We start from the raw sequence: 17,036 nt of genomic DNA on the forward strand, positions 1-17,036 counted from the left end.
GACACAGAGACATCTATAGTATAAGCCTGCTGGCCTGTTTGCTGGGGCAGTCTCTGAGCCAGCCCATTTAACTTTACCCAACTTCCCCGCCATTGCATCTCTCCATGTGGCTCTCTCTGCTCTACCCCCTGCCCTTCTTCCCTTCTCCCCTCACCCACTTCCTAAAGCAATGGCTCTTAGATCAAGTCTGATGGCACAGAAGAATATCGCTTGTTTTGGTGACATAGATTTTTTTTTTATCTGTGTGTTGGGTGAGCATGTTGAGACAAGGTTTCTTTGTGTAGCCCTGGCTGTCTTGAAACTCACTCTATAGACTAGGCTGGCCTCAAACTCAGAGATCTTCTTGCCTCTGCCTCCTGAGAGCTGGGATTAACAGCATTTCCTACACCCCCAATTCTAATGGAGATTTTTAATTCAGCTCAACACGTTTTTACACATCTACTCTGAGACAAAACATGGGTATTTGTCTTCCAGCTTCTTCACTTTGAATAGTGTTTTCTTAGAGCTTTTTGTTGTGGTTCTTGTTTGTTTTTTGAAGTAGGGTTTCTCTATTACGTAACTCCTGCTACCTAAAACCCTCAATGTAGGCCTGGCTGGCCTCAAACTCAGAGATCCCAGGAGCTGGGGCTAAAGGCGCGTGCCTCCATGACAAGCTACTCTTAGTACTTCTGTTTCTTTGTTGTTGCTTTGTTAGTGTTCTTAAGACAGGGTCTCATTTGGTCCAGGTCAGCCTGAGTGCACCAGGTGGAGGATGACCTTGAGCTCATGACTTTCTCGCCTCCATCTCCTGAGTGCTGGGATCATAGGTACATGACACATTTGCCTTTTCTTAGTACTTTTGACACTTTCATGTATGTATAATAAATACTACTGAGCCAAATATGAACTTTCGCTATAGGTAAGCCTGGTTAGACCTGGTTTGATCTTTATGCTATTTCTGATTTTTATTATATGCTTATTCATTGTATGTGTGGTTGGTGGGGCAGGTCTGAGCCACAGCGTACATACAGAAACACGAATGCTAAGACTCACTGAAAGTCCTTATGCTATTACAAGCAAAATAATTCTCTTACTACTTAATACAATAGATCTGGAAACATAATCAGTCATGCTTACATTAAGAAACTTCATTTGAATAAAGTGGAATAATTCTGTTATAGTAAACTTAACCCTAGTAATGTTTTCCTGCTTTGAATGCTGGATTACTGCAGTGAAGTGCCAGCTGTACACTTTTAGAATTTCTTCCTAAGTATTAAAATGTTTTCAACGATGAAAACAGGCTATCTTCTGAAGTTTATGTCATGGGTATTTGGCGGGATATGGTACTACTACTTTTCTAAGATGAATTGTGTTTTAACTGATGTTATTGACACATTCTTTTTTTTTTTTTTTATTAACTTGAGTATTTCTTATTTACATTTCTTTTTTTTTTTTTTTTTTTTTTTTTTTTTCGGAGCTGGGGACCGAACCCAGGGCCTTGCGCTTCCTAGGCAAGCACTCTACCACTGAGCTAAATCCCCAACCCCTCTTATTTACATTTCGAGTGTTATTCCCTTTCCCGGTTTCTGGGCAAACATCCCCCTAATCCCTCCCCCTCCCCTTCTTTATGTCTGTTCCCCTCCCCATCCTCCCCCCATTGCCGCCCTCCCCCCAACAATCTAGTTCACTGGGGGTTCAGTCTTAGCAGGACCCAGGGCTTCCCCTTCCACTGGTGCTCTTGCTCATTGCTTCCTATGAGGTCAGAGTCCAGGGTCAGTCCATGTATAGTCTTTAGGTAGTGGCTTAGTCCCTGGAAGCTCTGGTTGCTTGGCATTGTTGTATATATGGGGTCTCGAGCCCCTTCGAGCTCTTCCAGTTCTTTCTCTGATTCCTTCAACGGGGGCCCTATTCTCAGTTCAGTGGTTTGCTGCTGGCATTCGCCTCTGTATTTGCTGTATTCTGGCTGTGTCTCTCAGGAGAGATCTACATCCGGCTCCTGTCAGCCTGCACTTCTTTGCTTCATCCATCTTGTCTAATTGGGTGGCTGTATATGTATGGGCCACATGTGGGGCAGGCTCTGAATGGATGTTCCTTCTGTCTCTGTTTTAATCTTTGCCTCTCTCTTCCCTGCCAAGGGTATTCTTGTTCCCCTTTTAAAGAAGGAGTGAAGCATTCACATTTTGATCATCCGTCTTGAGTTTCATTTGTTCTAGGCATCTAGGGTAATTCAAGCATTTGGGCTAATAGCCACTTATCAATGAGTGCATACCATGTATGTCTTTCTGTGATTGGGTTAGCTCACTCAGGATGATATTTTCCAGTTCCAACCATTTGCCTACGAATTTCATAAAGTCATTGTTTTTGATAGCTGAGTAATATTCCATTGTGTAGATGTACCACATTTTCTGTATCCATTCCTCTGTTGAAGGGCATCTGGGTTCTTTCCAGCTTCTGGCTATCATAAATAAGGCTGCTATGAACATAGTGGAGCACGTGTCTTTTTTATATGTTGGGGCATCTTTTGGGTATATGCCCAAGAGAGGTATAGCTGGATCCTCAGGCAGTTCAATGTATTGACACATTCTTATCAGAATTGTGTTCAATTGATACGAAAGCAGAAATAAATTTAGAAATATCAAATAATAGATGGGCGAAAGGAAAAAGGCTTTTTGCATAATCACTGTTTTTCCTTAGGAGATAAACAATGTATTTTGAGTGTATTGTGAAGTTCAGGAAGTCAGCAGGCTTTTGAATAGCTTGGGACCAATGGTTCGGCTCTCCTGGCCATGTTACAGATGAGCTCAGAGCCCAGTTAGTGACCTTCTGGTTCAGATCTTTGTTTCTGCCGTATAGGAGAAAGTGACAGCATGATGTCATCATAGTATAGGACTCTGTACCAGTGTCCCAGAGGCCACACAGGGCAGCTAGTGCTGAAGTTAGTTAATTGTTGTGGGCTCCACCACTCTAGCTGGGACCTGAGGAACTTACTCATCTGTAGAATGGGGTGATAGTGTGGAATATACAGATGCATACAAGTGCCTAGAATACTTCCTGGCAGAATATGCATTTCCATAAAGCTTTTATTAGCACTCAGCACAGAGGGCACCACAAGAGACCAAGCGCTGAAAATAGGAACCAAAAATTACAGTTCAGCCTGCTTACAAGTCAGGTGCAAACTGTTTACTTTTGCAAGAGATTCTGGAAAACTAGGAAGGGAAAGCCAGGCTATTAGATTTGGTACACGTGTAATCTTATCATTTGGTTAGCTGTAGTTCTCAGATGAGCTGTATTTGTTTATACTCCCACATGCAGGGGTACTGTCTACAGGGCTCTGCACATGGTGCAGTCACCAAAATGACTTCAGTATGCAGTGAACGCCTGCTTGTGTTTGCTCTAGAAGTCAACATATGCATTGAAAAAAATTAGGGCCAGAATTAAAAATAGAAAAAAGAAAAGGTATACTGCCTAGCCAGCCTGCAATAAGATTTGGTCTTCTCTGTTATATTTTGTAGTTTGATGCCTTATAATCTGTTAGAATTTTAATTCCACTTACTCAGGCAGCCATCTGGACCTCCTCTCAGTGAGACCAGTCTAGTATACAACTGAAATGATTGATGGGCTCTGGAATTGATTAGTTGTTCTGTGAGACAAATGAAGTGTTTTGGCAGAAAATGCCAGAGGTCACTGCTGTGGTCAGACAAAAAAGCATGCAGAATTTCAAAGAGATGTTTGCATTGTTGACTTTACAAAGTTTCCATTTTTAAACAGTAATAACATTTGAAGACTATTTTGAAAAATAACTTTTCATTGGTTGCTAGTTGTTCTTCAATATTGATTATAAAGTAGAAGAATATAAGTAAAAACTAGGATAAAAATGCTTGCTTTATGCCTTGTTTTCTTGGTTGAAATATAAACTAGACTGAAAGCACAGAAGCTTGACACTGATACAGAAACTATTGTAAATTTTTTGGAAGCAAAATGTGATTGGATAACAGGCAGCAGTATGACATAGTATTATTGCTATTTGTAAAATTCGTTGGTATAAAATTCTACTTAGGGTTTTATTCAGAGCCTACCGTCGTTATATACTAACCTGGTTTTCGCAAGTCTGTTTAAGGACTGCCATTGTTAAACATCTCTTATGTTTTAAAGATGGAGTCTTTGATCCTTACACTTTGATTAGGCCCAGTCATCATGAGACACCACGGTCCCAGTGACAGCACCGTTCTTAGCACTAAGAGCATCTGTTTGGCTGGCTAGTGTAACCCTTCCCTATTTCACTGTTGCCTGCGATCAACACTGTGTTAACACTTTGGCGATCGGGAATAAATTAGATGACATATGTCTTGTTACAGTCTGGTCGTTCCTTGAGGACTCACAAGTGTGCACAGGCAAGTGGGCAACCCTCTCTTGAGGATCTGACTGCTCAGAATGAACTTGAGCTATGGATTTATTCAGCCTGTAAAACCTCAGCTGGCATAAATAATTGAGAAAGCAAAGGTTTGTCTGTGGTGCATACCTCAGGGACTCATGGCTCCCTTCCTGCTCTCTACCTCCCTTTCTTATGAAAATGATCCCAGTTGCACTCCCAGATAATAACACACCAAGCAATTAAAAGCCATGGGTGGCTGGAGAGAGGAGAAAAGGTTTAGTTAATGAGCTTTTCCTCTTCCAGTGCCCATGAGAGCCTCTGGAATGACAAGGCGATTAAAGCAAAGAGATAATTATAGATTATGTGAAAATGGGTCCCCGGGGACTAGCAGGTCTTGACATAAACAGTAAGTGTTGTAACAGCCTCCTGGCTCTCATATCCTCCCTTTTCTGGTGTGCTTCCTCGGCTTCTGTGTGCTCGGTGCCATGATGCCGACCAAGCATTCAGGCAGATCCACCTGTTTGCAGATCAGAGCTCTTTGAAAAAGGGGTCATTCATCAGCCACAGCCATGGACTTCCCTTTTATCTCCAATCCTGTTCCCTTTCCTTTGTTCCCTCTCTTCCCACTTTGATCTCTACCTAGTCCTGCTCTCCTTCCTCTCTGATATCCTCATCTTTAGCTAGCGACTGACATGCTTACACTCGTGTGTGTGTTTCCTGTGTGTTAATGGACATGCACAGAAAAGGCTAGAGTTCATAGTTTTGAAGACAGTATGGCTATTACAATATCAAGAGAAAATATGTCGGGGCTGGAGAGAGAGGGCTCAGCAGCTAAGAGCATTCATTGGCTGTTTTTTTAGAGGTCCTGGCTTTGATTCCTGGCACCCGCTTGATGGTTCACAACCCTAGTCCCAGGGGATCTGACTCCCTCTTCTCATCTCTGGGCACCTTGGACACATGGTATATGGACATACATGTGGGCAAACACTCATACACATAAAAGAAACTTTAGAAATTAAACAAGAGAGGCAGTGTACGCATTATAAGTAAAAGGAACAAGGTCCCTCACCACGACATTAGGAATAGTCTTCTCTTATGCTTTGGTCACCCTGCTCAAGTCACAGTGCCTTATTTTTATTTTTCAAGGTCTGATTAATATTGGGTTTATTGGTGGATTGATTGATAATGATAATGTCTAAATATGATAAATTATCCCACCTTCAAACATATGATAAATTATTATATATTTTAGATAAGGTCTGACATAGCCCAGGCTGGCCTTGAACTCTTGATTCTTCTGCTTCTACTTCTTCTTACTCTGCAGTTAATATAACAACACTATCATCTATTGACTGTTTATACTCATATGATGTTATATGAGCTATCTCACTCAATTTTCATCCTGGATTTGTTAATGAACATCTGTGTCACAGATGAGGATACAAATTCAAGGTTAGGTTACTTGTCTAGGGTCACTGTGGCTAGTAGCTCTCCTACAGTTTGTGTGCCCTGCTGGATCCTGAAATGGCTGAGGAGACATTGTAATTTTTAATTAATGAAGTGGAATTTGACAGCTGGTATTATAGTTCTATACTATCTTCACTTTAAAAATTAAATACTTTTTCCTTTCAGCATTCTTAAGAATATACTTCCCTGAAAAAACAGATGATGCTTCCTCTGTATTGTTTCATTGATTTTTAAACAATTTAATGGTTGGGAATGTTAACTCACCCTTCGGAGAAGTCTTTTAGCAAAGCAGGTGTGTGAATTTTTCTGGTGTTGGCACTGACTTTCCAGGGATCGATCAGAAATTTTATTTTCTTGGACACATTAAAGCACCACAATTTTCCTTCAACTTTGCTAAGAGGCAGATTTTAGAAGGTAGAAAGGACTTCCAGTAGTCAGTGTCTTTATAAAATCATAGTTAATTTTTCCAACATAACTAATTATCTCTAATCAATGGGTGACTTCCACATACATGTCTGTTTGACATGCAGGGCTTCAAGAATAACATTACAGTAAACCAGACAATAAGTGCTTTAATCTTAAAGGGTATGCCTTAAATGTGATTACCGTTGAAACAAGTGTTTGCCAACACTACGTCTTTGCTTCTTGGTCTTGAAAAAGAGTGTTTCAGGAGGGAGCTATGACTTGAAGGATATTTGTGAAGCTAACAGAACAAACTCTCAGTAATAGTTTTGATAAAATTAAGACTCAAAACTGGTGTTCTATAGGGAAAAATTATCATCTAAGATTTTAATTACATATTAAGTAAAAGCAAGAATTTTTTTTTTTTTTTTTTTGGTTCTTTTTTTTTTTTTTCGGAGCTGGGGACCGAACCCAGGGCCTTGCGCTTCCTAGGTAAGCGCTCTACCACTGAGCTAAATCCCCAGCCCCAAAAGCAAGAATTTTTAATACACTAAATTAACCCTTGTGTGAGTAAAATTGTTTTGTTTGTAAATATTTGTTTGGAAATATTTACTTTGGGTTGTTGTAACACAGTAAGGGAAGGCATCTGCAGCAGCAGTCTGCCGAGGTGTCCACGAGGCAGGCTCCCCTCTGTTAGTACTCACCTCGTTTGTGTAGAAGGACAGTGTGGTGTCCTCTTGCCTCTGATCCAGAGTGTAGGGAACTTACCTTTGTTCTTCCCCAGCTAACTCGCTGCACTGCGCCAACATGTACAGGGCTCTGTATGATGGGCTGTCCTGCCTACTCCTCCAGTGCCACTGGTACCTCAACCACGGCTGTGGACAGTTGCTTCTTCCTTTGTCCATGCAGTCCTTTTTATTTTACTTTTTTTAATTGAAGCTCAATTTATTAATTTTTATTGGATTTTTTTTATTTACATTTTAAATGTTATCCCCTTTCCTGGTTTCCCCTCCAGAAACCCACTATCCCATCCCCCCCCCCCTGCTTCTATGAGCGTGCTCCCCCCCACTCCCTCCTACCTCTCCGCCCTGACATTCCCCTACACTAGGGCATTGAACCTTGGCAGGACCAAAAGCCTCTCCTCCCATTGATGCTCTACAAGGCCATCCTCTGCTACATATGCAGATGGAGCCATGGGTCCATCCCTGTGTTCTCTTGGGGTGGTGGTTTAGTCCCTAGGAGCTCTGGTGTGTGTGTGTGGGGATCTGGTTGGTTGATATTGTTGTTCTTCCTATGGGGTTGCAAGCCCCTTCAGCTACTTCAGCTCTTTCTCTAACTCCTCTATTGGGGACTCTGTTCTCAGCTCAATGGTTGGCCATGAGCATCCACCTCTGTATTTGTCAGGCTCTGGCAGAGCCTCTCAGGAAACAACTATATCAGTCAGGCTCCTGTCAGCATGCACTTCTTGGTCTCCACACTATTGTCTGGGTTTGGCGTCTGTATATGGAATGGATCCCCAGGTGGGGGAGTCTCTGGATGGCCTTTCCTTCAGTCTCTGCTCCACATTTTGTCTCCATATTTCCTCCTGTGAGTATTTTTGTTCACCCTTCTAAGAAGGTCTGAAGCATCCACACTTTGGTCTTCCTTCTTCTTGAGCTTCATGTGGTTTGTGAATTGTATCTGAGCTTTTGGGCTTATCAATGAGTACATTTACTTTTTTTAAACTTTTTATTTTTATTTTATTTTACTTTATTTATAAGGTCTCATTTGTAGGCTCACTTTCTTTTTTTTTTTTTTTTTTTTTTTTATCGTGTCAAGCCAGAGGAGAGAGAGAGAGAGAGAGAGAGAGAGAGAGAGAGAAAGTGACACAGAGAGAGAGGGAAAGACAAAGTGACACAGAGAGAGAGGGAGAGACAAAGTGACACAGAGATATACACACAGAGAGAGACAGAGACAGAGACAGACAGACAGTACTGGAATGATGTGGGCTTTTGAAGCCTCAAAGCCCACTCCCAGTGACACACCTTCTTTAACAAGGTCACCCTCCCGGGGTTGGGGATTTAGCTCAGTGGTAGAGCGCTTGCCTAGCAACCACAAGGCCCTGGGTTCGGTCCCCAGCTCCGAAAAAAAGAAAAAGAAAAAACAAAAAAAACAAAAAAAAACAAGGTCACCCTCCCAACCCTCCCTATCCCATGTTTGGGAACCAGACATACAAATTAGACTCTTTGGGCAATTCTCACTCAAACCAACACACTCTGTTTTCTGTGGTCCCACCTGCGTTCTGTATTGTCACAGACAGTAGAATCTTCTTCATTCATTGCATTGTGAATGTCACGTCTCCTTCACCCATCCACTCATCGATGGACACACATCTAGGCTATTGAAATAATGCAGATACGAACATGGAGTGCAAATATCTCCTCATAGCACTTCAAGTCCGCTAGCTATACACCCAGAAGTACACTTGCTGGAAACATGGAAACTTCATATTTGTTTTTTTAGGCACTCCTATAATTTTTCAAAATGCTCTATTATTAACAGCATGTGGGAGTTCCTTTTCCTCCATGTTCACCAGTATTTGTTAACATGCACCTTCTTGGTAATAACTGGTTTAGTAGGCAAGAGATGGAGTCTTATTGTGGCTTTAATATTCAATTCACTTCTGATTAGAATTTAAATTTTTTTCTCATGTGGCTATGGGTCATCCATATCTCTTCTTCTCCCCCCTATCACTTTCCCCTTTCCCCCTCCTCCCTTTCTCCCTGTTCCCTCCCCTCCCCCTCCTCCCTCTTCCTTTCTCTACCCCTTTTTCTTCCTCCCCTCCCTCCCCTGCCCCCAAGAAATGCCTGTTCCGACCCCTTTTCATTTAAAAATCAGGGTGTTTGTCTTCTTGCCGTTGAGTTTTTGAGTTCTTTACACATTTGGATATTCTTTATTTGGGGAGCTGGCTCCTGGCTTCTGGCCACTCCTGTGCAGAGTACTGGGTCAGAGCAGTGGTGACCCAACATCCTTTTGTAGTGCCTGAGGACTTTAGGAAACATTTCCAATTTTTTAATAATTGCAAAAGATAATGACTTTACTTTCTATAAATGATATAATTTTTAAAATAAATTTCACTTCAAAAATGTGGTTAATGAAATTTAAATAAGGTGATAATAATTCTTTTTTAAAAAAAATATGTGACAGTTATTGAAGAATTGGAAAGGGGTGATGCATGGGAGATGTTCCCCCAAACCATGTGATGCTTCGGTTATCTCAAAAAGCTATATTCTGATTCTGATTAAAAAGTGTGTGAGTGCGCTCTCTATAAGAAAATTCATATACATTTCTTCTTAGTTTTCACTTCCGTGTTTCTATGTGGTCATCATGTTATCACAGTTCTCTACAACAAAATATGTGTATAAGCTGAAGGTTAAAAATTGTGTTTTCTGAGACATCACTTACTTTTTTTTATTTGTGCCTCTTCAATTATTATATCTGAATATTTGATCAAAGTAATTCACATGATACATTTTGTTAAATAATTAACTATACACGCTTTAAAAAAAAAAACCAATGGAGAAGAGATTGTTTGAGTGAAGAAAACACAGGAAGGGTGAAAGGGAGTGAAATTCTTAGCGCCTGAAGTCCTGTGGGCAGATGAACACAGCAGAAGGTGTTGCTTAGCTGAGACTGGGGATGAGCTCCCTGGCCAGCACATCCCCTGGAGGCCTTTGAGTACTTGTATCTTCCTGGGCCTCTGGTCTAAGTAACCATCGGCATTTGTTTGTATCTTTTTGGTTTTATTTTATTATTTTTTTTTCCAGAGCTGGGGACTGAACCCAGGGCCTTGCGCTTGCTAGGTAAGCGCTCTACCACTGAGCCAAGTCCCCAACCCCTTGTTTGTATCTTTTTAAATGTGGTCTTACTTCCTTTGAGTTTTAATCCCTCAAATATCTCCCACTATCTCTTTACTAGAATACTGCGCTATATATCAGTCTTCAGTTGCTTAATATTTTGAAGTAAAGTGAAGTGTTTTCTGAAGACTAGATTTCTGAGCTGGCACCATAAGTATATTTTTAATTTTATGAGATAGGTGAACTAGGAACTGCATGGACTTCATGGATCGCATGAAGCCTACTTGAAAACAGCCTTTGGCAGGAAAAGATAGTCTCTGCAGAACGTGGGACAGACAGCAGTTTTAGGAATGAGCAGGGCCCTCTCCTCTTGAGATTAGATGAAGTAGCTGTGTCAGTCAGCTTTGCATTGCTGCCACAAAATACCAGGGATAAATGAAGTTCAGGAAGCCAAGGTTACTCCGGTGCACTTGCAGAGGCTACGGCTCTCCAGTGCTACAGGCCTGACACTGAAGGTGTGCTAGCAGGAGTGCGAGCCACAGGACGTTACCCCCACGGCAGCCAGGGAGAGAGAGGTGGGTGGCAGGCCAGATCCAGGGACAGAACTTATCCTTCAGAGACATCCTCCTCATCTAAGGTCTTCCAAGGAGCCCCACCCCCTTAACAGTCCATTCAGCCTGCACTGGTCAGTAAGATTAGTCCCCTCGTGGTCCAAGACTCTCTCAAGACCTCCACCAGCCAGAAACCAAGCCTTCAGCATAAGAGTCTTTTAGGGAGACTGCATGTTCAGACTGTAACAGTGGCCATATTCTAACACCACCCCCATTAGGGTGTGTCTTTACATTTCAAGTGAATTTGAAAAATGCCAGTAGGTTCTTTCCCCTTTAGGTATAGTGATATATTTTAAACCTTTGGAGTGATCTTAGAAGAGACTTTTGTCTTGTGCTAGGAAAAAACTCATTCACCAAAGAGGAAAAAGATTATTAAGTAAAAATCATAAGAGAAAGGGAGATAAATCAGAAGATGCAGAAAGGCCCTAATTAATATTTCTAAGGTCTACACTGTATAAGGTTAGGGTCACTCGTCTCTTAAACAGCATCAGAGGGGGCTGGGGATTTAGCTCAGTGGTAGTGCGCTTACCTAGGAAGCGCAAGGCCCTGGGTTCGGTCCCCAGCTCCGAAAAAAAAGAACCAAAAAAACAAAAAACAAAAAACAAAAAAAAAAACAGCATCAGAGGGTGATTGTTTCAGAGGACTTCTCGGGAGATTGCAAAGGGAGGAAAAAAGTTTGGTTTGTATGTGTCAGATGTGGTAACACGTACCTGTAATCTAGCTCTTAGAAGGCTGAGGCAGGAGGTTGCAGATTTGAAGCCAGCCTGAGCTACATAGTAAGATCCTGTTTACAGGAATTAAAGTGGTTGGCGGTGGGGTGGGGTAATTATTTGATTTGTTTACTAGTAAATAAAATAGTATTCTGGTGTAAGTATTGATATACGTATATATTTAACAGATAAGACCAAGAATATCTTTAGTGTTTTTTAATATTAGACACTTGGCTTTGTAGCACATTTGCAGTGGTTTTATTAAAGTTTTTTTTTATATTTAAATTGTATCCCTTACCATGTAGTGTTATTTTAGATGCCTCTGCCTTACCTGTTTAGCAGTAAGAGCTGCCTATTATAAACAGGTAATAGATTTTAAAATGTCTGCTGCTCTTTAGAAATTTTCATACTAAACCGAATAGTTGATACAGGTAAAGCATCTAGGAAACATTAAAAACGCATTAGACAAGATACACAAGTGAGTGTGTCTGTGCTGTTCTGAGTGCTAAGGGGCAGGCGTGCATGGCATTGGGAACTTGTGTTCAAAATGGAGCAGGCTAAACGCCCTCTCGCCCATGAGTAACCCTTGCATATTACCAGGAGTGGTGGCCCAGGTGGCCTGCAGTTTTCCACTCTGCCCCACCCCAGCTGCCATCATTCCCAAGTCAGAACCGTTGTTCCAGAGACCGAGGTTCGTTCTGCTTCAGGTGATAGAATCATTTTCTCCAGCAGTTGAGGTCATCGCCGCTTGAGTTCCAAGGCCCTGTTGTTCCCAAGATGGAAATAGAAACCCACTTTTTAGCAGAAGTAGTGTTGCCATTGGTAACCAGTGACAGCAAAAGTCATAGTATATACAGCCATAATTTTAAAACAGACTTTTCTAGGGTTTGGCCTTAGTTTTTCATAGTTTGTTTGTTTGTTTGTTTTGGCTTTGGGTTTTTTTTTGGGGGGGGGTGTCTAAAGCACACTTTGATTTCTGTGAAACAAGACATGGTTTCTTCCTTACAACCGAGCTCACTTTCACTGGCCGGAAGCAGGCCGTTCCTTCTGCTCTCCTTCAGTCCTTTCCCCAGGACAGACTGCCCGATTTAATGATGCTTATAGTTTGTCACTTTTACTCTTCTGTCACGTTCTTGCTCAGCCTTGTACCTCTGGTTGGTATCACCTTGCCCAGTGCCCTCTGTGTAGTGGGCGCACAGTGAGATATAATAAATGCTTCAGAAAGGCCGTGTGTGGTTGCTGCCAGAGTTGTGTGTTCTGAGATCGTCAGCTACGGTTGCAGTAACTTTTTACTCTGCATGGGTACTCAGATTGTCTTTTAAGGTAGACAGATTCTGAAGGGTTTCGATTTTTTTTAATGAGTAGATGATAAGGTCTTGAAAATAATAAAACACATTAATGGCCAGTCGGTGGTGGTACATGCCTTTAACTCTAGCACACAGGAGACAGAGGCAGGAGGTTCAAGGCCAGCCTGGTCACAGAGCAAGTTTCAGGATAGCCAGGGCTATACAGAGAAACCTTGTCTCAAAATAATAGTAGTAGTAGTAGTAGTAGTAGTAGTAGTAGTAGTAGTAGAAGTAGTAGTAATAAATTTGGGAATATAAAAATTCTTTTATACCTGTCCATAAAGTTCATCTATTTATTAGAGATGTTAGAGATGTTCTAAATTACCTATTGCCATTTTTTGAGTCACTAATCTAGAAAAATGCACACATAGGCATTACAGGGATAATTCTATGTAATATTTTTGAGGTCTTATTTATCTTTATTGTATGTGTACATAGGTGTTTGTCTGAATGTGCCCGTGCACTGCATGCATGCAGTGCCCATGTAAGCCAGCTGAGGGCATTGGATGCACTAGGCCTGGAGTTAGAGACAGTTGTGAGCCTTGTGGATGCTGGGAATTGAACCCAGGTCTGGTGGACAAGCAGCTGGTCGTAACTGTTGAGGCATCTCCCCAGACCCAGTTCCAGGTAGTATTTTAGAGAGCTTGCAGACCTCATACTAAAACAGTCTGCCATAAATTCTGCACTGGACTGCCGCCGACTAGTGGAGGCACATGACATAATAGAAAATATATTATATAAATAAAAATCAGCTGCTCTCAGTGAGTTCTGTTTTTAAAGATTTTTAACTGTGTGCGATGGGGGTGCCGTCTATGCACTTGAGTGCAGGTGCCACAGAGACCCGATGTGTCAGATGCCCTGGAACTGGAGTTACAGGAGGCTGTGGGCTGCCAAGAACTGCACTTAGAGCCTCTTCAGGCGCAAGCAGTGTGCGCTCTTAACTGCTGAGCCGTCTCTCCACCCCCACAGCTTTGCTTGTTTGTTTTTACATTTGATAGATGTGGGTTAATTTGCAAGGTTATTTAACCTCTCTTTGCCTGTGAAGTGAGAGTATTGTAAAAAATGAAGACTAGGGAGAAGGGGCTTGGCTCACAAGAATGAAGACTGATTTCAGCTTCCAGGGCCTAGGGCAGAACTCAAGAGGCAGACAGGGGATCCCTGGTGCAATCTGGCCAGCTAGATTTACGGAATTGGTGAACTCTGGGCTCCTCGAGTGACCCTGCCTCGTGTAAATGAAAGAGCAATCAAGGACATCCACACGTGCTCACCCGCCTTCACACACAGGTGTGTCCTCACACTGTTGACACAATTGCCATGTTACCACAGTGCTGCTCTAAATGAAAGCCCACCTCCCAGGAATGTGCTGTCAGGGTATGAAAGTGACCGGTGCAGGACAGGGTGCAGAAAACCCACCTTGAGGCAACTTTGGAGGAGGGGAAGTCTTTCCTACAAGGACCACGGTTTCTGTGGTCCTTTTAGACACTGGATTCATTATGTCAACTGGGAATCTAATGCTCTGCCTGTCACTTTAAACCCACTAAGGTCTATGTCCTCAGAGAACAACTTGTGTTAAGACCATGTAACCTTTGTGTTTTATCCAGTAGGACAAACAAACAGCTTTTTTTTTTTTTACTCTAATTAGGGAAGAAGACAAAAACATATTTGATTACTGCAGGGAAAACAACATTGACCACATAACCAAAGCCATCAAATCGAAAACTGTGGATGTGAATATGACAGATGAAGAGGTATGGAAAGCAAGCCCTGGAGTGCCGATGTCGTGCATGGGTGCTGCGGGTGGCCGGTTACGTCCTATGCGTTTGTTGTTCTGCTGCAGTGACACTTTGTCACTGCCGTGCTTCTCAGCTGCGACTCTTAAGTGGAGCGGGGCCAAGGGCATCTCAGAGAGCATCGTCCATGCTGTAAATTAAGTTAGGAGCTGAAACTTGCCAAGTAGCTTCCATTTGTCTGTGGTAAAGGAGAGGAGCCATGAGCACGGTAAGCGATATCTGTAGGTATGCCTTCGGTTATGCTGTAAATGTGGCGAGTCTTGTTCAGAAATATATTCCTAGAAATCTGGCAGAAGTTTTGTAAAGCCAGTCATTTAAACGCTGGCCCACTATACTAAATTATTTTGTAGGATATACTACTTTGCAGCTGACTTTGTGTATAAAGTTGCAGCATACCGAATAATTGAGTTACAGTTAACACAGGAGCAAAATTTGCTAGTTACCGTTTAATGACTTCTTGTTATTTTGTGATTCTGTACAAGAAAATAGAAATGGTCATAGGGGCCCTTGGAGGGGTGGTGTGCACAGCTGTATAGTACTTGTCCAGCGCCTGCAAGACCCCAAATTCCCTCCTTGCCACCAACAAAGGAACAAAGAAGGGAGATCTAATAGCAAATGGCTAAAACGCAGTCGCTCTTAGGAAGGAGACACACAGCGTCCATGGGCGATCTGCTGAGGTACAGACAATAACTGTGTGTAGTTAAGAGCTCTGTATACAGGCAGCCTTTGGTAGCATCTCACCTTTAGGAAGCATCCTCCCTATACTATGTTGTCAGTGACTTCTGGAGGTGAAAGGGTAAATTACTATTCTACAAATACTAGAATACATTTGACTCTAGCTCACTTGAGGCCAAAACTTTGAATTCTTTAATTACTTCTTTTGTAATTTCTATATATCATGCTAAATGACACACTTTTGTCTTTTCAGTTATTGAGTGCCTTCTGTTTTGTATTTGCACTTGCCTGTTTTAATCATCTTGCTCTCTGTCTTTCTCTGCCCTCTTAAATTTCAGCTTTCTGGTAGAATATTAAATTGGTGTTTATAATTCTACACTGTGTAGACACTGCTTGTGGTTGAGCTGTCAACTGTACTATGTTATTAATCAACTTTTGCTGCAGAAATGAACAACTCCCAGAGTTCAGCAGCTTACAGCGTCTTGCTCATATCACCTTCTGGTCATGGGTGATAACATTTCCCATATTCCGATATTCTTTTACTTCATTTCCTGTTCGATGGTAATCTCTCTATTTCAGAAGGGCTTGGGATTAGCTGAGGCCTCTGCAGGTTCTCCTGGCTTTGTTTGGCCCAGTTCCTCTTCATTTCAAGTGGCTTTTCTCTCAAAGGTAAAAGGTCAATGAATTAGATACTGTGGGGTAGGAAGAACTAAAGATAGGCACAGCCAGGCCTCCCTCTACACACACTCCACGTCCATTAAATGTTTCATTACAAGTGTTAGATATCACATCTACCTACATTCCTTTGGCCAGAACAGGTCACAAGACCAAGGATTTTTGGTGGGATGTTCTTTCTGATTACAAACTAGCAAGGCAAAAAAGAATCAATGACTATATAACTGTACATAGTAATACCTACTTACTGTGGAATAACATTTTGTCTTGACCTGTTGTGTGCATGTCATCCTGGGCCTTTTTTTACTGTTTTGAGATTTGTTTTCTCTCTTGCCTGGCTTCATGTTTTCTGTGTCCTGTGAGCTTTTCTTTTATTGTTTACTTCCTTGATTTCCTGGAGCATCTCCTTCATACCTTTTCCTTTATTATTCATTTCCCATTTTTGTGAGTCACCTCTTCTAGTAGCTTCCTTTTTTAAAAAAAAGTATGAATGGCTTGAGAGCTCATTGAAATTCTCTCAGAATTCTCGGCATACTCCCTGAATAGCTAATGAACTAGTGAGTGACTAGGTAGAGATAATGGAATAATGGTGGAGGCAAGACCCCATGGATTCACATCCGGTCCCTATCACTTTCAAGCTCCACGACCCACGTGGAGCTTCCTGTGCCTCAGTTTCCTAATGATAGATGGAGATAGTGGTGCTTGTGTGGATCACTTTGAGTATTAGTGAGTTAATATATGCGTGTAAATTGTACCCACCACGGTGAGCACACAAAATTGTCACCTTGTTAACTTTAATATGAATGAAAAGTGATAGCAAAACTAAGAAATAAATGAAGGAACTCGCTCTCAATAGCCACTTTCCGGGGCTGGGGACTTAGCTCAGTGGTAGAGCGCTTACCTAGGAAGCGCAAGGCCCTGGGTTCGGTCCCCAGCTCCGAAAAAAAGAACCAAGAAAAAGAAAAAGAAAAAAAAAAAGAGCCACTTTCCATAGAAAGTATGCAAATACCATTTGACCCGTTAGCGTTTTTATCTTTCCAGAACAGTACTTGGTGCAGCGTCTGTAAGAGTCTGCAGTGCATTTTTACTTCTTACTCTACCATAGTGACAGGAGCTCTTTAAGTTAAATTAGATTCTTCTTTATCCCACAAGCAAGAGCTGACATTTGGAGGT

At 41.9% G+C, this 17,036-nt stretch overlaps 1 protein-coding gene across 5 annotated transcripts in view; it reads left to right on the top strand.

Annotated features, from left to right (window-relative positions):
- Acbd6 (acyl-CoA binding domain containing 6) overlaps nt 1–17,036 on the top strand; it is a 135,563-nt gene that overhangs the window by 44,327 nt on the left and 74,200 nt on the right. For 2 of the 5 annotated variants that reach the window (XM_039090468.2, NM_001011906.1), the window contains exon 5: nt 14,366–14,471. The exons of the other annotated variants lie outside the window; for them this stretch is intronic. In XM_039090468.2, coding sequence (XP_038946396.1) covers nt 14,366–14,471 — 106 coding nt within the window. The remainder of the gene's footprint in view (nt 1–14,365; nt 14,472–17,036) is intronic. 5 annotated transcript variants of the gene reach the window in all.

The sequence above is a fragment of the Rattus norvegicus genome, chromosome 13 (assembly GCF_036323735.1).
Source record: "Rattus norvegicus strain BN/NHsdMcwi chromosome 13, GRCr8, whole genome shotgun sequence".
In the NCBI taxonomy this organism is placed as follows: domain Eukaryota; kingdom Metazoa; phylum Chordata; class Mammalia; order Rodentia; family Muridae; genus Rattus; species Rattus norvegicus.